The sequence below is a fragment of the Folsomia candida genome, unplaced genomic scaffold, assembly GCF_002217175.1.
Source record: "Folsomia candida strain VU population unplaced genomic scaffold, ASM221717v1 Fcan01_Sc063, whole genome shotgun sequence".
Lineage (NCBI taxonomy): Eukaryota > Metazoa > Arthropoda > Collembola > Entomobryomorpha > Isotomidae > Folsomia > Folsomia candida.
This window is the reverse complement of record NW_019091255.1, coordinates 258,932-286,283: the sequence shown is the minus strand read 5'-3', so window position 1 is coordinate 286,283 and position 27,352 is coordinate 258,932. Positions and strand designations below refer to the sequence as shown.

Genomic DNA, 27,352 nt, shown 5'->3' with positions numbered 1-27,352 from the left:
TTCAGCCGAGCCTCGTGGCGAAACCGGGCAGAAATATGAGTTAACCTAACTGCATCCTTATCTACCTCACTCAACCACCGGAGCTCAAACACCAGAGAAATTGCCAAAAAGTGAAGTACAGTATGTAGTCGTTACATATGTCACGAACATAATTTAAAATTTTGTCATGCCGAAATCGAGGGTAATTTAATTGTGTGAAATGCGCTTTTTCGGAGAGATATCCTCAATAAATCGTTCACATGAATGTACATATCTACCCCAAATCATTCTCCTTGCTGTTTTTCCCCTCAAGAAAAATGTGATTAATTTTTCTCATCCGTCACAACTCTGAGATTCTCCATCCCTTTTTGGCAAGTGAATCAGTTCCTGGCATTTAGCTCGTAACGAGGCACAGCTCCAGCTCCCCGTCCTGCACACGCCGTTAAATGGCTGTGTGACACAGGGAACTTTTTGTAATTTGTCTTATTGTCGTTATCTCATACAATATCTGGTTATAGGTCTCTTGCGACGTAGACTTGTGGCCGTAGCGGAAGGATAGTTTAGGAGAATGATTTAATGGATATGGCACAAGTCGAAGCAGGCAAGGAACCAGTAGTGCCTGAGAGAGAAAGTAAGAGCACATCAGATGCATGTACATACGTATGCATCGCCCGAGATGGAGATGGATGAGACTGAAACAACGGCCCGGACGGGATAGATTTGACCTTTTTCTCTCCTGCAAGAGAGAGAACGAGTGAATACATTAATAGGCCACCTACGCCTCGCTGTGGAACAACCAATGGAGGACTTTCTCCGCCTCTGCCTCTAGGATGACGCATGTCCTCACAAAGTCATCACACGGATATCTCCTCTCGCTCTTTCTCACCGTTCGTGGTGGTGGAAGGAGAAAGTTAAGAGTAGATCTCTCCCACCACTGCTGGAATCCCAATTTTCTTCGACTTGGAACGTGGCCAGGAGCATAGGGTCCCTCGAGCCTTCGATAAATTGAAGGGAGGAAGACAGACATTGTGGATCTTTTTCTACTTTCTCCACCATCGGAAGCACCTCTCTATTACTGAAAATAGCTGGATGGATGATTAACATTATTATGAGGAGAGGAACCAGTTAGGTTAAATGCCTGGCAGGAAATTCACCACAATTTTTTCATCAGACGTTAGATTGGTTCCCTTCTATTTGAGATAAATACTTTCTCTTTTTAGTTAAACACTTTTTCCGAGTAAAAATAAATAGAGGGCATGCAATTTACTAGAGTAACTCAATTAGATTGATGATGATGCCCACCTGTAAATGTTTTATAAAGCATTTTGAAATATAGCGTAATGTGATTTCAGGGTTAAAGACATAAGTTTCGGGCAATTTTCACTTCACGTGTTTACATGTCTAGTTCTATCTCCTTTAAAAGCAGTTAACCATGTACATACGGCGTGGCGTTAAAAATCATGGGATTTTATTATTGGATCCTTGCCGTGAAAAGTATAAAGTGTTACATTCATGCACTTTTCATGCTTCATATCCTACATACACATGTACCTCCTACATTCCAACACCCACCTATTTTCCTTTGTGTCTTCTCACCTTTCAACTCAAAAACCTGGGAGATTCCTTCTGAATGAAAAGTATTAACTCCTCTGCCTTTTAATCTATTCCCTGCTTAATTCAACTTGATGGAATTTGTGTGTAAAGTAAAACAGCGACGCAATTCCCCCAACTTTCTCCGTATTTTTACTTTGTCTTTCACTTTTTTTAGATGATTGCCTCTCTACCTCCGCCCTCCTTCATACCTACGTTACGTCCTGCTATCCTTGTCCATTTCAGCACTGTGCATGCAATCATGCATCTATTTCTTCCATTGCCAGCTATGTAATGCAACCCTACACGGTTTTGGTTTGGTTGGGGAAAGGAGCGGCAGAAAAGGAGGACAACGATCGATATTTGTCCTTCTACCGGGGCACACCAGACCACCACCACTTTCTCCCTCTCCTCGTGAACAGCACGGAATTTGGTGAATGTAGCCAGCCAGCAGTAGCTCAGGCTGCATTGGATTCACGACCAATTCAGAGACCATCATCCGGGAGAAAGAGAGACTTACTTGACTCTCAGACAGGCAAGGTTTGCGTTGGAACACGTTCAATCTCCGTGACTTACATGAAACCTTGGAAGCATTAGACCGCTTGATATTCGCTATTATCTATCTCCCAGAATCGTATGGAACAATTCACAACAAGAAGAATTACATTATCTGCAAGATACATATCAACCTGTTAATAAGTCGAAATTGTATTTAGTCGCTTCGTCCTCATAGCTCGTGTGATAATACATAGATAATTTATTAAGCAAATATTTTACCAGAGTTTGTGCAATATTTATCATCCATGGACCTCTGTAATCACCTGTACCTTTTACCGAAATAATAATTTTAAATTCGTTGCTGGCAACGTGTAAAGAAAATGACGATGCATCCTGAAAACTTTTTTGTCTCATTTATTACAAAAGTGAGACAATTAGGGAAATAAATAAATAAATACATATATAATTAGCGAATTTAAATCCATATAAAAAGTGTGATCAGGGTGGTGCCGTTGTGTGAAATTAGCTCAAATGTGTGAGTGTAAAGGAATTCCACATGAAAAAGTATCGTAGATGTTCGGGCTGAAATTTAAAACACGAAATACACCTTCGCAGAAGACCAGTTTGCGTTGGGGCGACTACTGCCCTCAACTTTTCGTTTAAGTTTTCAAATTGTAATTAGAATTTTACCAGGTAGAAATCCTTACAAATAAAATCTATATTAAAAGCACTTTTGATTTCGCCCTGAAATCCAAGTCCATGAAACTCTAGTTATTGCAAAGGTATCAAATTGTATTGAAAATATATACGTATTTTTGTTACAACTTCCCCTCTCTCTTTTCTCTCTCTTTTATTATTCTTTAAAAATAACTATACGAAAGTAGCCACAAAATTATAGTGATTATAAAATTTCCAATAATAAATAATCCAACCCCAAATAATCAATCGATATCAATCAGCAATCTAAACAAGCAACGGCCAAACAACGTATAAATTTGAGTGTGTACGGAATCCAGGCACGTAAAAAATTAACCAAATCATTTAAACTATATACTCGTACAAATCGGGCAGGAATATTTAATTGATATTAATAAATTATATAAAGAAAAAAACCCAAATCAATATTTTTAAACGACTTTCTCCCAAAAAATCTAAATCTTCCCTGAAATCTCCACCCTCCAAAAAAATAAAACTTATCCCAAGGAGAAAAGAAATTAAGGCTTGTCCTAACATAAATTCATACTTTTTTGGGGAGAAATAAATATGTAGCCAAAATCATAGGTTCCTGCTGACGTGTACAACAAAATATGCGTACATTTACGGACAAATTAATTTATATATAAAACATAAAGAGAGATATATTTATTTCTTCAACGGAGAAATTTCCATGATCTTCCCGTCTCATCTCAACTCATCGGATTTGCTAATCATCTCATAAACTTCAAAATTCTTCTTTCCTGGTGCTATATCAAATACACTTCAGTCGTGAGTCTTCCGTGGATTGTAAAACTGTAAATCTTGTAAAAAGTTGTAAAAAATGAACTAATCCAAGTTATAAACTTCTTCGCTATACTAAACAACTTCTGCTACTTCTACTGGTCCATAGTATTGATCACTCACTCTCACGACACGCGGTAAGCACGTTGCAGTTTTTTTTAGAAATTGGATTATTATGGATGCATGTATATTTTAAGTGTGATGAGAATTAAGAACGGGTTAAACTTACATATTTGCTACACATGTAGTTCATGCACCAATCAACAGCTAATTTAGATAAGTTATTAATTTCTCCCTCGGCATTCGACATCACGCACAATTCATTTCCAAATGCGAGACAATTACAGGGCAGACCGACGCCTTTGATGATGTTCATCCACCCGGCTGTCCGTGAATCCGTTATAATTTAAATTTTAAATTCGACAAGTTTTTTTTCACCAATAAATGAATGGTTGAATTCATCCACGTGAGACAGGTGTCACACGTCATTTTTTATAATTACAAAAATATATGTGTATGTATTTTCATACTCATTTATACACCTTTCAAAGCTCCCCTGTTTTCTGAAATGCAATAAAAAATTCATGAATAATAATAATCTATCATCGTCTCAGCGGACGTGGTGGGTAGAAGAAAACGGGCACTATGGGACTGTTCCCTCCTATTCAAGTGAAAGGTCAATTATTACCCTCATAAAGCGTAAAGTTGTTTTTAGCCCACGTATTTCCTGCCGAGTTTTGGAAGTGACTAACTAAAAACTAATCTGAATCTGAATCTGAAAAAAATATTTATTTCATAATAACAAAGCATGGAAATATAGGTTACCCAGAATGAATTTGATTGCATCAATATTTTTGCAACCAGTTATTGGAACACAATTCCATCTAATTTTGCACATGTATTTGAAACATGGTTGGTTGCGAAATAACGTGACGTGAAAGTGGAGAGTCAGTCGAATGCAATGCATTGAAGGTTAGCTACATAAGGAAATGTGTGTCGTGTCGGGAGAAAGGCAGGCAGCCCCTACTTTCCCGGATCTTCAGTTACTTACCGAATTCCGTGCTCCATTTTTGTTCCATGAATGCCGTTTTATTTGAGCGTGTGGGAAGTTGAGCTTTATTATTCCTTCGTTTCGTCAACTTTGTTGCAAATAAAATACATAAATGGAGCTACATACACTTGCACGCAGGGTTTGGCCATTGATTATGCGGACCTAAAACTTGTGCGTCAAATGTATGTAACTTTTTTATCGGTTTTTGCAAAACTTTTAGGTAAATAGTTGACAATTGTAGTTTAGTTATGCATGCCACGTGTAGTGGGCAAATCCGAGTAATGATAGAAGTATGTATGTGCCAATTTATGGTGAAAATTCAACCTATTTGCAAAAATTAGTACAATGTCTATTTTTAAACTTGATGTTAATCGCATACATAATTTTAAAATTTTGCAGAAACTTATCACCACAACTTCTTCTTACACCCTCATTCATTATCAAATTCACCCCTTCTTCACCACCATCTATAAAAATTATTCTGTAAATTTCCTCATTAAATCATCATCAAAATGCTGAACGTGTGGGGCGTGATTTCCATCGTCCTCTTCTACATCATGATCCTCGCCGTGGGCATCTGGGCCGGGAGGAAGGGATCCGGAGCACAGTCTGAGGACGAGGTCATGTTGGCTGGAAGAAATATTGGCATGTTTGTCGGCATCTTTACCATGACGGCTACCTGGGTGGGAGGTGGTTATATTAATGGAACGGCTGAGGCGATCTATACGACGGGCCTGGTCTGGTGTCAAGCGCCATTTGGATATTCATTGTCTCTCGTAATGGGTGAGTTGGGTGAATATTTGTGCGTATTATTTTTCAGAAACTTATTTTGATTTGATTGTCTCAGGTGGAATATTTTTCGCCAACGAAATGAGACGACAAGGTTACGTTACTATGCTGGATCCACTGCAAGATGCGGTGAGTAGAGGATATGCTAAAAACTTGGGAAGGATGAATTTACAAATATTGCAAATATTTAATTTGCGAAAAATGTGACTTATTTTATTATAGTTTGGAGAACGGATGGGAGGCCTCCTCTTCCTCCCGGCACTTTGTGGCGAGGTGTTTTGGGCGGCAGGAATTTTGGGTAAATTTTCAGATTTTCAATTTCTGGACAGATTTTCCGAAACTCTGTTTTTCGAATTTTAGCCGCACTTGGTGCCACCCTTTCCGTCATCATTGACATGGATAAGAACACCTCAGTCATACTATCCGCGTGTATTGCCGTCTTCTACACGCTCTTTGGAGGCTTGTACAGTGTCGCGTACACCGATGTTATCCAACTCTTTTGCATCTTTATAGGCCTGGTACATAATCAAATCGATCCATTAATAATTTCTGCTATTCCATCGCTGACACGATGATTAACTGTCTTCTCCTCCTCTTCTCCGTAGTGGCTCTGTATCCCATTCGCACTGACACATGAAGCCGTAGGTTCGTTGACAGAAGCTCTCACAAATCCTGAAATTGATTGGGTTGGACATCTAAAAACGGAAGAGTATGGGATGTGGGCTGATTATGCGCTGCTTCTCATCTTCGGAGGGATACCTTGGCAGGTAAGAATCGAAATACATGCTTTCTCTCTTTTCCTGTGACATTTTCTACCCATTCTCGCAAACCAAACCGCACGTTATTACATGTCCCAGGTGAAATCTTGTCTAAACAAGATTTCCTCAAAATGTTTGCATTCCCGTATTTGCACACCTTTTCACTGCCACGAGAGATTTAATGTAATCCAATTGTTTTTTAGGTTTACTTTCAACGGGTCTTGTCAAGTAAAACTGCTCTCGGGGCGCAAATATTATCCTATGTCGCTGCCGTTGGATGCTTTCTCATGGCGCTCCCACCTGTTATCATCGGAGCGATTGCAAAGGTCACAGGTAATGTTAGAATTTATTCGACTGTTTTATTCATACTTAGATCCGAAAGCGCAAGTCCGGGTAAAGAAATCTTTAGGCAAATATTTTATTGGTGTCTGACTCTGGAGAAAGTTTATCTCATTTTGCCTCATGCCTTTTTCCCGAATTCATGTCCCTTAAAAGGAGTGATATAGGATTCTAAAACATTCATGGATTCAAAGTTTGTCCCATAATGTTGCTTTTATCTGGAAATTTTATTTTTGATATTCTACGTCATTTGTAGTCAGTCTTTTCAGTCCTACTCTCCAGGGTCATATTACTAAAAATATATGCACTTTACGTCAAAAAATTCCATTATCTTGGTAAAAAAAAAGTTGTGCCCATAAAACTAAACGTGTGTTTAACATTGTTCCCTTTATGGCTCGCTGAAACGATATCTCTTAAACGAATCTACACAATGAAAACCCATGCAGTGACACCGTTTAATTTTATGTCATTGTAAATCTCTTCTAGATTGGAATCAAACTCACTACGGTGAAATGTATGACGGATCCTCACCTGCTGCGAGAGGTGAATCCAACATGGTTCTGCCCCTCGTGATGCACCATTTGACCCCGGATGTCGTTTCATTCTTTGGACTCGGTGCGGTTTCCGCGGCCGTAATGTCGTCTGCCGACTCCAGCGTGCTCTCTGCATCGTCCATGTTCGCCAGAAATATCTATCGCCTTATATTCCGACTCCGGGTGAGTGATCGTTCTAATCATGTTTCATGTCATTGTTGTAAAGAGAGAGAGAAGGAGAGCAAATTGTCGCCAGTAAGTGACCGCCTAACGATAAGCCGTACTATTCTCTGAAGGAATGATCGACAAAATTTTTAGATTAGATTGCACAAAGTACGAAGGGGAGCCTTGCAATGGCCGCGGAAGGGTGAGGACATTGTTCTTCTGTCCCCACGGTTATTCGATGTCCTCACCATCTGCCCATGTTATATAAACCCTTCCCACCCCCTATCCCACAATGTTGCTGTCCCCACATATTCCGCGGCCACTGGAGCCTCGTATTGATGAAGCAATTTCATTATATCCTTTTCTGGTCAAATAATGTCCTTTCCTTCTCTTTCTATTTGTCTCTGCACAATCATTTGCTTTAATTCACTGGATGTAGTAACCTGAGTTGAGCAAACTACCCGTGACTGCTTCATGAAACTAATGAAAGAATCCTTGTAAATGCCCCCACTTCTCGTCTCCATTATGCTCATGTAGCATCATTCCCATTCACCACCAAACCATTGTGTCATTGTGATCTAGCGTAATCCGCAAGGGTGGTGGTGGTGGAAGTGGGGGAGAGAAAGTGAATGAGAGATTCGAAGCTTGTATCCTGTCTGCTAACACCTTGATTGGGCATTACATCACTCTCGCACAAAATAGTGATTACCCACAAGTAGGGATTTTTATTGTGTGGCTGCTGCTGCTTTTGCTGGTCTTGTATTGTTCTCTTATCCATGTTCTTTTTGTATATGCTTTTTACAGGCATCCGAAATCGAGATTATTTGGGTGATGCGTGGTAAGTCTTTCTTTACAATTTGGATTACAAAGGCACCTACAGACATGAATATTTGTCCTGCATTATTTCAGTGTCCATATTCATCGTGGGAACAATGGCGACAATCATGGCTCTTACGATTCCCAGCATTTATGGACTATGGTAAGTAATTTAGTGTATACATTCTTTAAATAATTGTAATTAGTTGCATAATTTAAGCAAAACTATTAATAATAAAAATTTTCCCCTGTTTCAGGACCATGTGCTCAGATCTGGTATACGTAATTCTGTTTCCGCAACTCTTGATGGGTAAGAATCCTCGTGTTTCATATCGTGCTAAAAAAAGTTACAAAGCCCAAGTAACAACTTTTTTTAACTCAACCCGATTTTAGTGGTCCACTTTCGTCACTATTGCAACACGTACGGCAGCTTGGCCGCTTACATCATTGCGTTCGTCTTCAGACTTGGTGGAGGTGAAGAATTGCTCCATTTGCCGGCACTAATCCACTTTCCATACTACGAGCCTGCAAATGCGGAGACGGGTGCTTGGGAAGTTCAGCGCTTTCCCTTTCGGTATATACATTTTATTTCATATGTACCTAAGAATAAGTTTACATACTAATTTACATATATTAACCTTTCCCTCCCGCAGCACATTTTGCATGCTTCTCTCACTTTTCACCTTGGCCGGCGTGTCCAAACTGACGGACTGGCTTTTCCATTCCGGGACTCTGCCCCCAAAATATGACTACTTTCGCTGTGTCGTCAACATCCCGGAGGACAAAATGACGGTAATAAGCTCTTAACTAATTTGAATACTAAACGAATTTCTAAACTTGACCAAACCATGTTTCTCTTCTCTCTAGGTGGACGAGCCGAATGAAGGCGAAATGACCGTCATGACTGCCGCAATGGTTCAGAAATACTGTGCAATGGAAGAAATGAACGGTCGTGTCAACCCAGCCGCTGCATTATCCGATTCCGACGAGGATACCAACAACGCCAGGCGGCCTAACAACCCGGGCGGGAAATCGAGACCTGGCGGCCCTTCTGGGGGAAGAAGTGGTGGTGGGGGTGGCGGTCCCGGAAGAAGCGGTCAAAATCGGCCCCAAGTCAGTCTACCCGACAGCGAAGACGAGGGTGATAAACGGACCCCGGTCAAAAATGTAAAGCAATATCAAACCAAGTTATAAATAATTAGGTTGTTGCCAGCATAGAAGATAAGGCTATACTACTACTCATGCTGCTACTAGAATAACCAAAATGTCACTCATAATTACGTGTTAATTGGTACTGACGCAGACTTGGCTCGTCCCCCGGCTTTTATTTCTGGACGTATTCCATTTTATCCAGCATATATGTAGGAACTGATCAATATTTCATTATCCTTCGTCTACCTTCACCACCACCACCACCACCACCATATTTCACCTGGACCTTTTTTTGGCTCGACGGAAGTCATAAATAAATTAGTAACGTGTATGCCCGACTTTCTTATTAAGAACAATCCGATCGTAGACTTTCAGACTTTTCCAGGAAATTTGCTAAATTCACGAGAGATTCAAGGTTTTGTTGCATAATAATTTGGACAGACTGGATTTTCACTCCATTATAAATTCTCTTGTTCTGATTACTTTATGGTTTTATAATCACCAGCCGCCGTCCAACCATTCCTTGCATAATAAGAGATCATCTTTTAAGTACTTGCATAATAAGTTGGAAGGTTTCTGAGGAATTATTATGGCAGGAATTCACTTGGGTCCGTCCCAAATCCATAACTTTCCTCCTCCAGGCTAATATTCTGTCTTGTGACTTTCACCATTCTCGGACTGGGTCTACCTTTCCTTTCCTCTTTTCTGGTGGTACTTATACGTATTCATGCGAGTTCCGCTCTCCTGCTTTTTCCACCCAATTGCTTACAACCACGAAACGAAGGTGGTGGTGATGATGGTGGTTTTGTTGTTTTGTTTGTGCGGGTGCCAATCAATGCAGTCAGTCGGCAAGAAAATAGCGAAATATTGGCTGACGTCAATGAAATGAAACCTATTAAATGGGTAGATTTTCATCAAAAGCAAACAGAATAAAGTGGTGAAAGTGGAAATTGCGAAAATATTTGGGTTTTGGCACAATTTTCATTCGGGTAAAACTACCCATTTATCAGTCAATCCTACTTTGTTCTTGTTTGTTTGCCACGTCATCTAGTACTTATTTATACTCTACGAATTTCTGCAAATACATATTTATGTACATACATATTTCCGATTTTGCACACTTTCCCCTCATCGCGAATTCGCGAGCCAAGTGGTGTTTTCACCTTGACGTGCTGCGTGCTGGCTAATTGCTCATAAAAAGAGGTTCTGCATTGCGTTCTTCAGCATGCAATTATTCAAATACATACATATCATTCATATGGCTGGACCTTTAACTGAACTCGATTACACATTATGCATACATATCCTCATGCTTCTTGCTCTGATAAAAATCTTGTACATAAATCTTTGAAACGAGAAGTTTTACAAAAGAAAACTTGACCTTCCATAATAAGCAAAATTACATAACAAGAAATATTTGGCATGTTAAACACTTTGCCAAACTTTTCTCAACTAGAGAGAAACAAATCATATCATCATCATCGCCACCACTGCTTTATAAACAAGTACATATCATCATAAATACATATCATTCTTATTATGGAGTCATCGAATACATCCAATGAATTGTCTGTGTTATCATAAATAACTAGTCTTGTACATATATAACTAAATGATATTGCAATTAATCGCATCCATAAGAATATCTAATCAACATACATACATTCCACAAGGTAGCAGAGTTGTTCAATAGCTGTACATACATATCTATAAATAATAATAGCATAATCCTAACAATATATGTACTAGTCTCACTTTTAGCCGTAGTAACATTAAACCAAAGATGTAGTCTCCTCCGTGGGTTGAGATGGGATTTTTAGTGTATTAGTAGCAATATAACGTTTTACACGAAAAGAAATGATGATATCGTAGTCAAAATTATGTACATAAATTACTTAAATAGGATTATATATGTGAAGAATTAGGTAGCTAATTTAGAGGAAAATATACAAGTCTGTTGTGTCAAGTAGTCTTTGCCATGCAGGGCTTCGGGACAAGAAGGTTGTAAATAATATTTTTTATTCAGCTTATATATTTACATATGCGTATATGTATATTTGCTTCTGCAACTAATCTGTTTGTGTGTATCATTTTCTGCAATTTTTTGACTTTAAATGTATATAAATTCATTGCCGTATTATTATCATAGACTACACGGAAGCTGGATTGTGATCTTACTAATCATTGCAGATGTCGCTCTTAAAAGGCTGGACCTTTACAACACTATTTTGTTGTATGAATTTATTTCACGTACTTATTAAATATTTCTGATCTGAATTGTACCTGTATTTTTACCACGTAGAGACCAAAACCTTATATTTTCCTGCTATACAGTCCCTTCATTTTATAGGATTTATGCAGTTTAAAAAAAATGGAGATTTAAATATTATGCGTCCCTTGTTTTACTTATCATAGTCCAAGTTGCCCATTGGTGTACAGTTGTGTATGTACGAGGCTTTGGTAACATGTATCATGTGCTCTGGTCCTACAAAAAGTATTCGAAATATTTTGGTCCGATTTTCTTGCTCGATACACAGATTATATTTGCCTGCCTGTGGTTTATGAAATACCGATGAACCAACACAACATAGCATTTTAGTCAAAATGATAGCATTTAGCTGAACAAAATGGTGGCAACAAAGTAAAAAGATTCATGCAAAAGTATATATAAATCCATTAAGAAGAAGAGACTCGTTCTCATTCTTTAATATTTACTAGTCGTACTGATCTCAATATGAAAAGCGTGGAATTAATGAAATGTGTATGGAATCCAAAATGAAGGCAGACCTGATTATTATCGGTGCATATACGGAGACCTAATAGAACCTGAAGAACAAAAGTAGTTTATCATTATTATCTAGGATTTTTTAGCCAGAGAAAGAAGAACAAATTATTATACAAGCAACACTCCCAACAAACAAGATATGTACGATTTTATCAATCTGGGTGGGAGGAATTGTATAAGAGTAGTATAAATAATTAGTCAATGTAGATACATACATATGAAAAAGTATTATTATCCAAGAGAATTATCCCCTCAAAACCCTCACACGTAGTAAGAAAAGTACTTAACTCCACATAATAAATGAATATTCAGAACAGAAATATCAAAATTTAAAAGAATATTTTATGCGTAAGTTATGTTTGTAATTGGATTTCTAAAAATTATGATTATTGTAAATAAAAATATACAACAGCCGAATGCTGTTCTAGTCTACCAAAAATAGAGAAATATTATCTAAATGTATGTACTTAACTGATAATTAAACTATGTAGCGGCATAAAAATGAAGATGCGCACACCGTGCAAAAGAAAACAATCAGAGTAAAATGTTAATTAAAAAAGAAATAATAGCGTGGAAATTATGTAGTACGAAAATAAATGACTAGCGGGAAATTGTGTGTAATGGTTACATAATTTATTTCTTGCATAATCCGAGCATACTTTAATTTACATATTAATATTAAATATAATACAGCGAATGTATCATATTTTTGGCATCGATATCGTTCCTGGCTTAAATTAAATATTTATTTACGCGAATTAATAACAACACGACTGAAATTGCTTCTTCCCTAGTTTTACATACATATAAAAGCGTAACAATAATAGTCATTCACAATGCATACGTGGAAATCGTTTAATTAATTTGCAGGCAACAGTCAGACCAACCACGTTGGAAGTGGAACTTAATAATTGCACCATTTATAAATAATCGGTAGAGCACTATTTAAGCACTTTGAGTATTTTGGTGCACACTCAGGTTTCTGATCATCTTCGAAAGAAAGAGAAAGTTAGGCACAGACAACAACAACTTGCATCCAATCCACAAGTAACGAGTTCTGTCCACGTTTTATGGCGACAAAAACCAGTTAGTTTCGAGTTTATGTATTTCACTTTCGATTTTATTTTTACGAAAGTAAAATTGGCCTGATGATGGTAAAAAATCAGGTTTTTAACAACACCACTACTTGCTTACCTAATACAGATTTCTGTAGAAGAAACTGGCAACGACTTCTTCACGTGGATGTCGAATGTCCTTGCTGAGTGAGTGCTGTTATTAGAAATGACTTTGTTTGCTATTTCCTCTATTCGTTGACATTCGAAAAAAAATCGCTGGCATCATTTGCTTAACGTTTAATAAGTTTGAACATTTACATACTTTCATTTGATCATTTTTGTATCAAATCACGTCCTCGAGAGCTGCCTTGAATCACATTTAAATAGCTTTGAATTGGATATTTTAAAGTACATGTATCGTGATCATATTTGATTAAATACTGCGAGTAAATCCGGTAGTGAGAAAGAGCAAATAAATAAAAATTCTGAAAATTTCATACTTATTTTATGAAAAATGCTACTTTAAGTAAACGCAGCACCAAACATAGTAGTAATTGCGGGGAGGATGGCGTTTCTAATCATGGCTTTTGCGGAGGTAGCCACGTCGTTATTTGTACTACTAGTTTTGCGGGGTATCATTTTAGTCTTGTCTACTTTAGCAGCTTTATCAACTGTTGGATAAGCTCTGACAGTGATTTTTTCCGTTCTTCGTCCTGAAGCTCTTTCTGTGATTTGCTGCTTCTCTCCGTCATTTCTTTGACTGCTTTTGTTGCTGGTGGCACTCTGCGGTCTGGAATTTTGAAGATTGCTTCCCGTTTCAGTTCCACTTCTTCTTTGCTGATTTTCTCCCGACTCTGATGATTTGCTTCCGGCTGCTCCATCGGCATGACTGGGTGGTGTTGGTACAGATCGTAAATTTGGTGTTCCTGTGACGTATCCTCCTGGCTGCTGGGTTCTTGCTGGTCCATCCGGTCCGACATAAAGTAGTTGTCTCGGGATGGTGGAGTAAATTCGGGGTCCTGTTCCGGGTAAGTAGGCGATTGGGGCTTGAAACTGCGGTTCGTGCTTTCTCCACTGCTGATACGATTTTGAGGAGGCGAAACCACTTCGCTGGAAGAGCGGGAAGATGCTGCTGAAACTGAACCCCCCTTGGGGAAAGTAGCCGTCTGATGAAGATGGAGGCGTGGGAGCTTCTCGGAAGAATCCTCCACCTCCTCGTTGGTCAGGCTGATGTCCTCCACGCTTCTCTCTTTGCTGCTGGGAAACCGTTCGGAAATTCGGGACTGGAACTGGGGTCGGGAGTCGTCTCTCGTCACGGTGGCTGGGCCGTTGACTGGAATCAAAAGAGTGAAACTTACTGGGCTGTTGGGGTCCGATCTGTCGGTGGGTGTGGGTATTAATCCACCTAGAGGAATCGTAATCATAAGATGGGATAAATTCTGGCGTCTTTGCGACCAGAATGTCCTCATACTGCTCGAGACTTATGGGGGTTTGACCATTCGTGTCAGAAACGGTGAGGGAAAGTTGGTGTGGTTGGAGTGTGTTGTCGGTGGAGTTGTTAGCTTGGTTTAGAGTGTTATAGTGAGTGTGGTGTGGAAATGTCTGTGTAAGGTGGGCATTATTGTGATTATTATTATTAGCAGGGATTGTCGCTTGTGTGGTTAGTGTTAGGTGTTGATTTTTGTTATTTGTGGAGTTATTATTGTGTAAATCGTTGTGTGTGTCAGGATCAGGGTTGACATTAATAGTAGAAATTGAGATTCTTATTTTCGAACCTTTTTTCGCCGTAAGCACACTCCTACCACCGAGAGAGGATTGTCCTATATTGTTGTATTGTGAATGACTACTTGTTGTTGGGGGAAGCTCATAGTTGAGGGATTGTTCCGAGGGGGAAGGGGCAAGTTGGTGATAATTATGGTTAGTTGATGATGATGACGCTGAGTGTAAATGGCTGGTTAGATAAGGACTTCTGTACCCACTAAGACTGTAGGCTGATTGTTCTCTGTTCTCTCTGGGTGATGCGTATCGCTGTCCCCCTGCGGAAGTCGGTGCGAAGTTGGACGCCGAACCAAAAAGGTTCTGAGTCTGTCCACCAACTGTGAAAGGGGAAGTTTGGGCGATGGAACCAGGATAGGTTCGGGATGCACCAACAAAGTTTCTTGCCGTCGGACCGGCGTGAGTGTGAATTGCTCTTCCGGCTCCAAAAGAGCGTGTCGTTTGGTCAACATATGATCTGGTTGGCTGAGGACTGAATCGACTAAGAGATCCAAGGCTGGATCCGACCCCAGCGTCATAGTGTCCGGACTGTATTGTTGCTGTTGGTCGTCGTAGTAAATTGGATCCGAGCTTGACCGATGCATCATGTAGTCTGTGGGCATTTGGTGTGTTTCTGAGAGCTTGAGGAGAATACTTTGCAACATTGTGGGGGACATATTGGGCACGGCTAGAAGAGCTTGCAGCGTAGAGATGGGGACTTTGGGTTTGGTAGTGTCGAATTGGTTGGGGGGATTGGGCGTAATGGGGGCGACTTGAGAATCCCCCCAATTGATGGGGACTTGGTTGGTATTGACCTGCGAAGCCTGTTGGTGTTGGGGCAGATCCGGATAGAGTGGCGTCGCCTGCGACTGTTGAGGATTTCCTTGCGGCGGTGGTGGAAACGTCGGCAATGGTGCTGAGTGACTTGTATGCGGATATGCTGGACGCGGCGATTTGGGCGATGCTCGAAAGAATGGATGGAGTTTCCTGAACATTTCCTGAATATTTCCTCCAAGACTCGTCCGAAACTGCACTATGAAAAGAGGTGGTATTGGCATTGTTAGTACTGATGGGGTTATAAATTTGAGAAGGAGGAGGAGGTGAAGGGTTGTAACCTTGAGGTTTGGGGGGTCCATAGTTTTGACCGGGTCTCTGCTGCTGCTGCTGTTGTAGTTGCAGCTGCTGGGCCAGGGTCGAGTAGTCGATAGCGTTGAGACGGTTTCTGGCATCGTTCGTGATTTGATTCACTAATTCGTTGTAATCTTGTGTCTGCTGTGGTTCTGAAGCAGATTCTTGTTGTTGACCGTTCTGCTGCATGTTGTACATGGCAGCTTGACCATAATCTGGACTGCTGGTGGAGGGGACGGCCGAGGCAGCGGCGGAGTAAGAATTTTGATAAGCGGGTGCCTGATACAACTGGGTTTGGACGGATTGAGACGAATACGGTGGTCCAGGTAGATCTCCCGGAGTTTTATCTCCGGCACTTCCAGAATTCGGGAGGGCGAATGAGTTCTGCTGGGTCGAGTGCCATCCTTGATGTAAATCATGATGGTGACCAAGTCCAACGCCAAAATTTGCATACCCATTTGCATGGGGAATCAAGGGTCGGAGGAGTTCACCCTTGGCCGCCTTGGCAGAATGAATAGCTTGACCGGCAGCATTGAGAATGTGTGGCGTCGCATGAGCAACCTGATTCGTCACAGCTTGCGCCGCAAGTGCGGTCCGTACCGCTTTTTGCGCCGCTTCGGCGGCAACATTGGCAATTACCGAGGTGCTTAAACCATGAATTTGTTTTAAGATTTCACCCTTGACCCCACCAATCCCGATAAGTCCGCTCGCCACTTGACCAGTGTATGGTAAAATTTTTGCCTTCGTTTCGAAAATCTGCTGCAGTTTTTGTGCCGGAGTTGGACCCCAACCACCCCCCAAACCATAGCCGCTGCCGGGAAGTGAGGCCAAAATTTGAGGCGCAAGATTCCAACTTTTCGGCTCACTTTCTTTTACAAGTGGATGATTTGGTGGAACATTTCCTCCAAGTAAAAGTTTCATAATGTTGGTGATGCTACGTTTCTTGTGAAATTTGTCGCCATTTGAAGCACCATTTTCTGCGACTATTCTACTCTCGATTTCTGAAGTCTGATCTACTTTTTCTGCAGTTGCACACGAGACAACTAACAGAATCTAGTAAAAATAAGTGACATTATTTTAGACCCCGTTTACATAACACTTTCTCCTCCAGTAGTATTTATTTACTTACCAGCAAGAACGATCCAATTATGCTGGACTTCATGTTAATTACTAACTTTCGATTAAACACCCATTCACTATATTTTTACTTTCCTCGTGGTGCTCCTTCAGTATTCAAACAACGACTACTTCCACAATTCTAAACTACGACTGTCCCTTAGCCTCAACTCTTTTCAAGCACAAAAATATGTACCTAAACCCAATTTCTCACCACCACTTTACTAAAACAATAATCAGTCACAGACACTCAAAAACAAAATACTGAACAAGTAGTGAAAGTTATCTCTTTTTAAGCAATGGGGACAGAGTCCCCCATTAACGCCACACACTTTAATATGGTGGGTCGCGATGATATCATTACGTTGTGGGTTTCAAAATTATTTCCACATTCACGCAATGTTGAACTTCCTACTGGCTTCGTGAAGAAAAGTGTACAAGTGAAAAAAATAGAAAACGAAGAAGGGTTAAACCATAATAATGCGTCGCTGTGACCATAAAGGGAGCATCGCAACCACGATGCTTGCATGCATTCATTTCCTTTGTCTCAAGGTGTTACTTACACTGAGGCAAGTTGTTAAGTTCATCTCCCAACCAATTGCTACCTTCCCACGAGGACCAAGTAGATAGATAAAACAGGTGGTGGCTAGTTGGTTGGTTGTGCGGCGCAAGTGAATGCAATAATAATAATAATGACCTAGAACTTGACTCTCTGCCCCAAAGCTGTAGTAGGCACTTGTTAAAGAAACGCTTTGCGGTTCAATAAACCATGAATGTCTCATCTCTACGATAAAATTATTGTTTACAAAAAAAGTGGAGAAAAAACTTCTCTCAAGAAAGATGATCAATTTTGGAAACCACGATTAAATGGTACAAACCACGGTATTTACATGCAAACATTAGAATGTTGAGAATTTAATGTAGGCACGCATTACAAATTCATATTTCATGTACATATGTAAGTACGTTGTTTTCATGCACGTTTGTTTCATAGATGTACATTTCGTTGCCGGATGTAAGTGGTCATCAATAAATGAAAAAGTAAAAGACAGAAAATCTTAAATTTAAATAGGTAATTTTTTCAGACATGATTCAGTCATTGGATAATTTTAAAGTGCGTCATCACAAAGAAATTGTACATCTATTTGTATGATTAATTCCTAGAAACTGAAATATTTAAATAAATTGTTTCCTAAATGCAAAAAAATTAAGTTCTGTAACATTGTGGATACATAAGCAAATCGACGTGTTATTAACAAAATTCTGAATTATTAACAAATTTTCGTGTTGTGTGAAAAATTTCGATTTTTTTACAAAATTCCGAATTAGTAAAAGTTTATCTAACAAATTCGATGTGTTATACTCGAATTATTTTTCACGTTTTTTTTCATTTTTTCACTGGTGTTACTTAAAACTGACCACTCCCTAAAAAAACTACTGATAACATACCGTGAACGAAATCTGCTACCCTGGTCAGTCAGTCACACGTCAAATTATCCCAAAGTTACCAGAAGCATCTTTCCCTACTGTGATAATCATACGTCTCAACGCAGCTACGATAATCAATCACGCATAAAGACGTTCACAAATCATTCCATAATTCTAAGATGGCAAAAAAGAGAAAAAACTTGAAAAAAACTCTTCTTTGATTTGATCATCTAGTAATTTGCAAATTTTCTGTTTCATTTTCACTTCAACGCAACAACAACACCATGTGCATTCATGAATATTTAGTAGAAGAATCGTGCATGTCTCATGCATCATTTGTCCTCAATAAAAAAATTCGCCGATCGTTTGAGCCTTGTTTCTCGCAGTTTCCATATCTGTTTCATATGTATAATTCCTTCATCATAAAATCATGACAGATCAAGTTGGCTCCCAAGTTCTTCTTGCGATACGATAAGGGAACGTGCTTTTTAAAGCTCGCTTGATTAGAGAACCTACAAAATGAATGGGAAACCTTCACTTTCATTTCAATTTGAATCTGGTTTCCTTCCTTCGTTCGCTAACCAATCCCAAGATTCACTTTCATTCCAAATTTCATTATAAATGTGTGGTTGTGACTTTACGAGTGAGCATCGGAAGCAGCAAAGGTGGGGATGGGGTTGGATTTTGGCCTTAGAATCCACCCTTTGACATTAGCGAGGATATTAGAGACTACTTTTTTCATTTGATACATAATTCTCATTCCGTTCTCCAAAAACTAGATTGCTCACAAAACCCACAACGTTTGTACATCCACTTCACTTCTTTCTTGGTGTCTTTTAATGAATTTTTGACTCTGCTGCCGCGATAACGATCAATCATCAAGAAAGGGTTCACACAGATTAAGAAAGTAAATGCTAATGAAGAGTGACACATGGCAGGCAAGGAGGAAACGATCTGTTGATTTTGATCCACATTTTATGCATTCATCTCAGATCTCTCGGCTTGCGAATTAGAAATGCCATCTTATGATTACTTGCTGACTCTTTTACTGTCAAGTTTGGCAGAAAGTGTAAACAATAAATTTCCAATTAGTTAGCGTTACAGATATTATGATGCATTGTTGGGGATGTTGGGTCCCAACTGGGGTGTGGTTTTTGTGAGAGTTTGAAGTGTGATGTTCAATCGTATGGATGGCAACAGGGTGGAGATGAATACTTTTATGAGAGATTATGGTGTAGTTGTAAACTGAGGCAAGTTGAGAATAATCAGGCAGAGACGAGTGCACAATGGTTTAAGGTTACTTCAAGTCAGGATTTATGCAATTTAAATATTGTTACAAGTTTGATAAAAATGGGAAAGATTGACGCTACTCACAGCAGCTTAGGTAAAAGAATGACAGCGAGGTCGACTTGTCGACCAATATTTATAACCTTATTTGAGAGTGAATGACCAGTCAAATGCAAAAATAGAAACCTTGAGTTTGGGTTGAAAACTGGAAGAATACAGAATACTGAGAAATTTGACGGCTAAAAACAATGTTAGAAACTGGTCAGATTCACAAAGGTAGGAGGCTTGCATGAAGTACAGATAATTACATTAGTTAAACGAATGCATGTGCGTCATAGTTAAGATATGTAAAAACTCGGAAGGAGACAAATTTAGATAAGGAAATAAACTGAAAAGAAAAATCATGAGCATTATACAATTCTCAACATTCCGGCCACGTTGAAATGTCATTTCAAATTAAGAATTATGATGATTCCTGGGAGTTCGATGAGTTCGATGAGACTTCGATTGGTAGGAGACAAAGTTTGACTACTGGGCGTTTGAGATCTCCTGATGAAGTTTTGAGTGTAAAGACGCGGACGACGGAGTCAGCGCCAGGGTGCAGGGTTTGGACTCGGCCAAGTTTCCATCTCAAGGGTGGAAGATTTTCATCCTTTATGAGGACCATGTCGCCCACCACAATTGCACGGTTGCCAGTCATCCACTTTGGACGTTGCTGAAGTCGGGTCAAGTACTCGTCTGACCATCGCTTCCAAAATGATTGGGTCATTTGCTGTAGTAACTGCCAGCGCGATAGGCGATTGGTGTTGAGGTGATCCACGGAAGGTTCTGGAATGGCGTTGAGTGGGCCTCCAGTAAGAAAATGCCCTGGGGTGAGTGCATTCAGGTCGTCGGGGTCAGATGATTCAGGAGTGAGAGGACGCGAGTTGAGGATCGCTTCAACTTGGGATGTGACTGTTGTCATCTCCTCGAACGTCAGTCGCTGTAGGCCAACGACTCGGCGCAAGTGGTATTTCACCGACTTGACTCCACTCTCCCAGAGTCCTCCGAAGTGGGGGCTTGCAGGGGGGTTGAAGTGCCACTGGATACCTTGGTTTGATAGTTGGTTGGCGACTTCAGTGTTATGCTGTTGTGATAAGATGAGACGTTGAAAGTCCTTCATCTCGTGGTCTGCTCCAATAAAATTGGTGCCGCAATCGCTGTAGAGATCACTTGGTCGACCTCTTCGTGATGTAAATCTACGGAATGCAGCCATGAATGCATCGGTAGATAGACTACTAACTACTTCGAGGTGGATTGCTCGAGTTGTACAGCAAACAAATACGGCTAGGTACGCCTTTATCGTTGTCTTGCTTCTTGGTTGGATCGGGCGAAGGTGAAAGGGTCCTGCATAGTCGACGCCGGATTTGGAAAAAGGACGAGCTTGGTTCACACGAAATGAGGGAAGGTCAGCCATAATTTGTTGCATGGTTTGGGCCTTGTGTCGGGTGCACACAACGCAGGTCTTAATCTGGCGCCGGATTGCGTCCTTTGCACGAGGAATCCAGTAGTGACGCTGTAGAGTGGACATCAACAGTTGAGGTCCAGCATGAAGATTCGTCTGGTGCTCTTGTTTGATAAGCATTTGTGTAAAACGGTTGTGTGTAGGGAGGAGGATGGGGTGACGTTGAGTCATTTGAACATTCGAGTTTTTGAGTCGACCACCAACTCGCAGGATCCCAGTTTGATCTACAAACGGGGAAAGGGACAGCAGCTTACTTTTGTGGGAGAGGGGTTTATCTCGTTGGAGAGAATTCAGCTCATGTGCGAATGCTTGTTGTTGGATTAATCTGATCCAATAGTGCTCGGCGATGGTCAATTCCGTCGTCGTCAGAGGTTGCGGTAATTGAAATGGTCCACATGAGGGCAGTTTCACAATAATCTTCGTATTCTGGGGGTTGGTTGCTTGACTTGGCCTACAATTCTTGATGAATCGAAAGACCATTGCAGTTACTCGAATCAACTTGTTTAGAGAAGAGTAGCGATCCAATATTAGTTGGTTTGTTGTTGAAATTGTATGAAATGTGACCACCTTCTTGGCTTCCACGTTGATCATCGAGACTGTCGTGGAGTCAAAGGCATTGCAATTTCTGGGTGTGGGAGTTCCTGTTTTCAGCCAAGTTGGCCCAGTCCACCAGAGAGGATGATGAGTGAGTTCATCACATTTTATCCCACGAGACGCGCAATCTGCAGGATTTTCGTCCCCACGGACATGTCCCCATCGAGAAGAGGGAATTCGTTCTTGAATCTTCGTTACGCGATTAGCTACAAAGGTCTTCCATCTTGAAGGCGGTGCCTGTATCCACGCTAACGTGACGGTGGAGTCGGTCCATGCAGTGAGGGAGTGAATCGGGATCCGGAGGGCAGTCTTAACTGATATGAGCAATTCAGCGAGAATATCAGCTCCACATAATTCGAGTCGAGGTAGGCTTATTTTCTTGACCGGAGCGACGCGGGTCTTCGAGGCGATAAGGGAGACGGATCCAGAATTTCCATCGTAGGCGCACAGGTATACTGCAGCTGCATAGGCCTTCTGGGATGCATCGCAAAATCCGGCGAGGCAGAACTTGACTGGGGATGATGGATGAGTGACATTAAGGCTTGGAGCGGTCAGACTTGTGCCCCACATGTAGAAACGGTTGATTTCAAGTTTGCTGAGGTTTTCAAGATCGGTCCTAAATTCCATCCAGTGGCGTTGAGAATCTTGTGGTAAAGCGTCGTCCCAGCCTTGGTCAAGTTTCCAAAGCGATTGCATCACAATCTTTGCCGTGATTATGATCGGTGCGAGTCAACCCACAGGATCGAAAAGACGAGCCAGTTCTGAGAGAACATTTCTTTTGGTTAATGGTTTGGTTGGGGCAGGGAGAGGAGCTAACTTGAACAGGAATTTGTCCGTCTTGGGGTTCCAACAGATGCCAAGAGTTTTAATGGTCGGGTCCAAGTCGAATGTGAGAAGTGATTGGGTTTCTCGCATGTCTGGGGGAAGGGAGTCGAGTACTGCTTGAGAGTTGGATGACCATTTCCGAAGTTGTAGCGATCCAGCCTTCATCAATTCAAGTAATTGTTGTTGAGTATTGAGGGCTTCTTTTAATGAGGGTTCACCGGACATCAAGTCGTCCACAAAAAAATCTCGTCGTGCGACTAGAGATGCGCGAGGGAAGGAATCAGCTTCCAATTTGGCATGTTCGTCGAGGACACGGGTTGACAAGAATGAAGCTGGGGCAGTACCGTAGGTCAGAGTGAGTAGGCGGTAATGCTTGACTGGTCCGGTTGCATCTTCACGCCAAACTATGCGCTGGAGATCTGCATCTGAGGAGGTCACCTTAATCTGCCGATACATTTTCGCAATGTCGGCGGTGAAAGCTATCTTGTGGAGGCGGAATCGACACAAGATGTCCACGAGTGAATCTTGGATTGTAGGTCCAACCATCAGGGTATCGTTGAGGGAAATACCATTGGAGGTCTTGGCGGAGGCGTCGAACACGACCCGAAACTTGGTGGTGGTGCTCGATTCTTTACGGACGAACTGATGAGGGATATAGCATTGGGTTGTATGGGATTGGTCACTGGGTTCCACTGGCAGAACTTCTTCCATGTGACCTAGTGCTTCATACTCTCTCATGAATGAAGCGTATTCTTTTCTGGCCTCAGGGTTGGTCTTCAAGCGACGCTCGAGATATAGCAATCTCTTCAGTGCAATGTTGTAAGAGTGTCCAACATTTAATCTCGGGATTTTGAACGGAAGTTGTACAGTGAAACGCCCTGTTGCATCACGACGGTATGTTGAACGGAAGTGGGATTCGATTTCTTTTTCTTCTGATGTGTGGCATCTCTCAGTTGGTTCGCTCTGCAGTTCCCAAAATCTCTGAAGTGTAGCGTTGAGGTGCTCATCATCACTGGCAATTTGTTGAGTGGAGTTGGTGGAGCTTGGTCCACATTGTTGTAGAGTGAGGGTGGAATGAGTTTGGGGCTCGAGGAGTGGGATTTCGGCGGATCCACCACCAATCAGCCATCCGAAGCTTGTTTTGATGGCGATGGGACTGTTGGAGGGACCTGATTGTTTCCCACACTCCAAGATGCTGAAGAAGAATTCTGCACCCAAAAGCATGTCCACGTCTCGAGGTTCGTGGTAAGTTGGGTCTGCTAATTGTAACCCACAAAGATGTGACCACTTGGCGTGGTCGAAAGGCGATGACGGAAGTTTGCCAGTGATTTTGGTGGTGATGAGGCATCTTGAGACAGGGAACGAAATTGACGAATCGAAGTGAGGCATAACCGTAAACTGAGTGATTCCGGTAGAATGAGCGAGAGATGATCCACCCAAGCCTGTTGCGGATGTGAAGCATCTTCTGCGTGGGGCACCGATCCTCTTGAGGCAGGACTCGGTGACGAAGTGAGTGTTGCTCCCATTATCAGCAAGAACCCGGAATGTATGCAGCTTTCCATGCTTGTCGGCTACTCGAACTAAGGCAGTTGCAAGTAATGTGTCGTATTCATTTGCTGCTGTGGATGAACAACTGGATGTGAAGAAAGTGGTGGCTGGGGGATTCTCCGCCGCTTCATCGGGCTTGGTACCCGGATTGGCCTCCTTTCTTGCGTGAAGAAGGGTGTGGTGTCTGTAACCACAAGATCTGCAGGTGGACTTGGAGGTGCAGTCCTGCTTCCTGTGACCTTCGCGTAGGCAGTTGTAGCAAGCGTTTATTTTGCGAATGGCATCAGACCTCTGCTGGATGGACCATCCCATGAATTTCTCACACTTGTACAAGGGGTGGGATTGGTTCTCACAAATCTTGCATGTAGACGGTGAGTTGGCGTGGTGGACCATGGGACGAGATTGCGATCTTGTTACTCTTTTCCCTGGTTTATTGCTGTTTTGATTGCTGTGTTGCGCAGGTGGCTGTGTTACCTTGGAGGGGGTGTCGGTACCGCTGGCTGCCAAGGCTCGTGCTCTCTGCTCCAAGAACTCGTACAGGGATCTTAATGTTGGGATTGTACTGTCCTTGAGACCTTGTTCCCAGAGTTCCTTTGATGAAGGATCCAATTTGTTCACGATGAGGAAGAGGAGAATGGCATCCCAATGAATGGTCGGTAGCTTGAGCACGTCGAGAGATCGGATGCATTCCTTCGATACATCTACTAGTTGACGAATTGCTGTAGATGAGTTGTATGGAACTGTTGCTTGATTTGTGAATCTTCTTAATATGGCGAACAACAATTCACGGTCATTCTGGTACCTATCTGTGAGTAGGCTCCATGCGATATCGTAGTTGGCGTCACAAATGGTCATGGATGAGAGTTGTCGTGCTGCTTCTCCTTTGAGTTGGGATTTAAGGTAGGTCAATTTCTGGGACTTACATAATGTAGTATTGGAGTGGACGGTGGTGACGAACATGTCACGAAATGAGACCCAATCTTGTAAAGTGCCGTCGAAGGAGGGGAGTTCTAATCGCGGAAGTTTTATGTCAGGACTGGGGATGTGTGTACCAGATCCGTGACCGGTGGAGGTGCCTGGGAAGGACATCTTGATCGTAGTGAAGGCTATTACGACACGAGCAGCTTTACCGAGAAGAATTTGGTATTCAGCATTGTGAGGGGCCATATCTGGAGGGGAAGTAGCTTGGATTTTGTTGTGGATGGCCATAACCTCTTTCTGTGCGGTCTCAGCCATGGCGAGGAAATGCAGTGTACTTGGGAGATTCAAGGGCCTCGTAGCATGGTTATCAGATTCAATTTGTAGATAGTCGATTGTATCAGTTACCGATTTCCTCTCGTGGATGGCCTTGTCCAGTGCAGTCGGGGGCGCCATGGCACTTGTTGTAGAACGTTGAACACTTTACACACGTTAAATGGAGTCAGATCCGGTTCGCAAGAGACCAAAAATGTTGGGGATGTTGGGTCCCAACTGGGGTGTGGTTTTTGTGAGAGTTTGAAGTGTGATGTTCAATCGTATGGATGGCAACAGGGTGGAGATGAATACTTTTATGAGAGATTATGGTGTAGTTGTAAACTGAGGCAAGTTGAGAATAATCAGGCAGAGACGAGTGCACAATGGTTTAAGGTTACTTCAAGTCAGGATTTATGCAATTTAAATATTGTTACAAGTTTGATAAAAATGGGAAAGATTGACGCTACTCACAGCAGCTTAGGTAAAAGAATGACAGCGAGGTCGACTTGTCGACCAATATTTATAACCTTATTTGAGAGTGAATGACCAGTCAAATGCAAAAATAGAAACCTTGAGTTTGGGTTGAAAACTGGAAGAATACAGAATACTGAGAAATTTGACGGCTAAAAACAATGTTAGAAACTGGTCAGATTCACAAAGGTAGGAGGCTTGCATGAAGTACAGATAATTACATTAGTTAAACGAATGCATGTGCGTCATAGTTAAGATATGTAAAAACTCGGAAGGAGACAAATTTAGATAAGGAAATAAACTGAACAGAAAAATCATGAGCATTATACAATTCTCAACATGCATTAAAGTATGTAAGGAAAGAAATTATTGGGATGGATGGCCTGAATTGTGGAGGGAAAATTTCTTGATGGGATAGAAATTAGGAGGCACATATGTATATTTGTACATTTTGGGATAGTTAACATTTTTGTGCATATTTCAAAATTAACTGATTAACTCATAAATATGGAGTAAAATCGAAAGTAGTGCTGCACGAACTACTGAAAAATGGTAAAGTATCATGCCACATTTAATATGGAGATGAAAATTTAAGGTCAAATAGTTCGTGACATTCAAATTAATTGTTGTGAATGGGCTCAACGGAATTCGTATGAAATCCGGGGAAGAAGTTGCAAGTTCGTGATTGCTAGGAGTGGTCAGTGCATATATGCAAATTAATTGGGATGCTAGCTTCCTGCGTGGTTTAGTATACATGCATATGCATATATATTTATATTACAACTATCTACATACGTATTTCACTGTAGATACTTTCTTTGTCTTTAATAATATTCATTCCATCTTTTCAAAATCTTGAAAATGCGGATAGATTAAAATTTGCAAGCTTGATAATAAAGTCAAACTTTACTTCATTTCCCACTGTTATCCAATTATTCACTGTTGAAACTTAAAAAATCATAAATGATCTTCTCTGAACAAAAAAAGAAAACACCTATTGTACTTAGGATTAGAACAATGAATACTTGTAAATCATCCCTTATCACGATGATGAGCAAGTACCAATAAACTTGTCGTTGTAGTATAAAAACCATAGATTTATCTACACAGTCTGTACTGTAATACACACTGTATAAATCTATGATAAAAACTGCTACAAAAACTTTATTGTGCAACTTATCCACGGTCATTAGACTACTTATTCTACTAATTTGTCTGCAATTTACTTTGTATTTATTAAATATAAATACATGATGTCACACAAGGAATCCATATGGCACAAAGTGAAATTTGGAAGTGCACACAGTAAATAAATATTTAATTTAAAAACAAGAAAGTTTTAACCAGCAAGTCTTTTACGAAATTTAGAATTTAGAAAATAGAAATACAGACGTAAAACGTCTGAATCGAATTAGCCAAGGTTTTCAAAGGGTGCACCCTTCTTTACCTAATGCAT

The 27,352-nt window shown here is 41.0% G+C and overlaps 3 protein-coding genes across 6 annotated transcripts; 1 reads left to right on the top strand and 2 right to left on the bottom strand.

Moving 5' to 3' along the window:
• Positions 1 to 1,883: 1,883 nt before the first annotated feature.
• Positions 1,884 to 12,828, top strand: LOC110862603 (high-affinity choline transporter 1). Its single transcript, XM_022111821.2, has 14 exons — positions 1,884 to 3,701; positions 5,015 to 5,398; positions 5,463 to 5,533; positions 5,627 to 5,702; positions 5,765 to 5,922; positions 6,010 to 6,171; positions 6,366 to 6,495; positions 6,988 to 7,217; positions 8,004 to 8,037; positions 8,109 to 8,178; positions 8,273 to 8,325; positions 8,409 to 8,589; positions 8,669 to 8,807; positions 8,883 to 12,828. The coding sequence occupies exons 2-14, from the start codon at positions 5,128 to 5,130 to the stop codon at positions 9,207 to 9,209; spliced, it is 1,902 nt and encodes a 633-aa protein (XP_021967513.1). The 5' UTR covers positions 1,884 to 3,701; positions 5,015 to 5,127; the 3' UTR covers positions 9,210 to 12,828.
• On the bottom strand, positions 12,571 to 17,366 carry LOC110862616. Of its 4 annotated transcripts, XM_035845727.1 has the most exons (4): positions 17,020 to 17,272; positions 15,878 to 16,943; positions 14,783 to 15,790; positions 12,571 to 14,412 (listed from the first exon to the last, which is right to left on the bottom strand). In XM_035845727.1, exons 1-4 carry the CDS (start codon positions 17,050 to 17,052, stop codon positions 13,658 to 13,660), a joined length of 2,862 nt encoding a protein of 953 aa, XP_035701620.1. In that variant the 5' UTR covers positions 17,053 to 17,272; the 3' UTR covers positions 12,571 to 13,657. The 4 variants fall into 4 exon arrangements, with proteins under 4 accessions (XP_035701620.1, XP_035701619.1, XP_035701618.1 ...); XM_035845726.1 differs by having other exon boundaries at positions 12,571 to 14,340; positions 14,783 to 16,943; positions 17,020 to 17,274; XM_035845725.1 differs by having other exon boundaries at positions 14,783 to 16,943; positions 17,020 to 17,273.
• A 2,818-nt stretch (positions 17,367 to 20,184) lies between these two features.
• Positions 20,185 to 25,566, bottom strand: LOC110862615. Its single transcript, XM_022111833.1, has 2 exons — positions 22,554 to 25,566; positions 20,185 to 22,487 (listed from the first exon to the last, which is right to left on the bottom strand). The coding sequence occupies exons 1-2, from the start codon at positions 25,564 to 25,566 to the stop codon at positions 20,185 to 20,187; spliced, it is 5,316 nt and encodes a 1,771-aa protein (XP_021967525.1).
• Between the last annotated feature and the right edge of the window lie 1,786 nt (positions 25,567 to 27,352).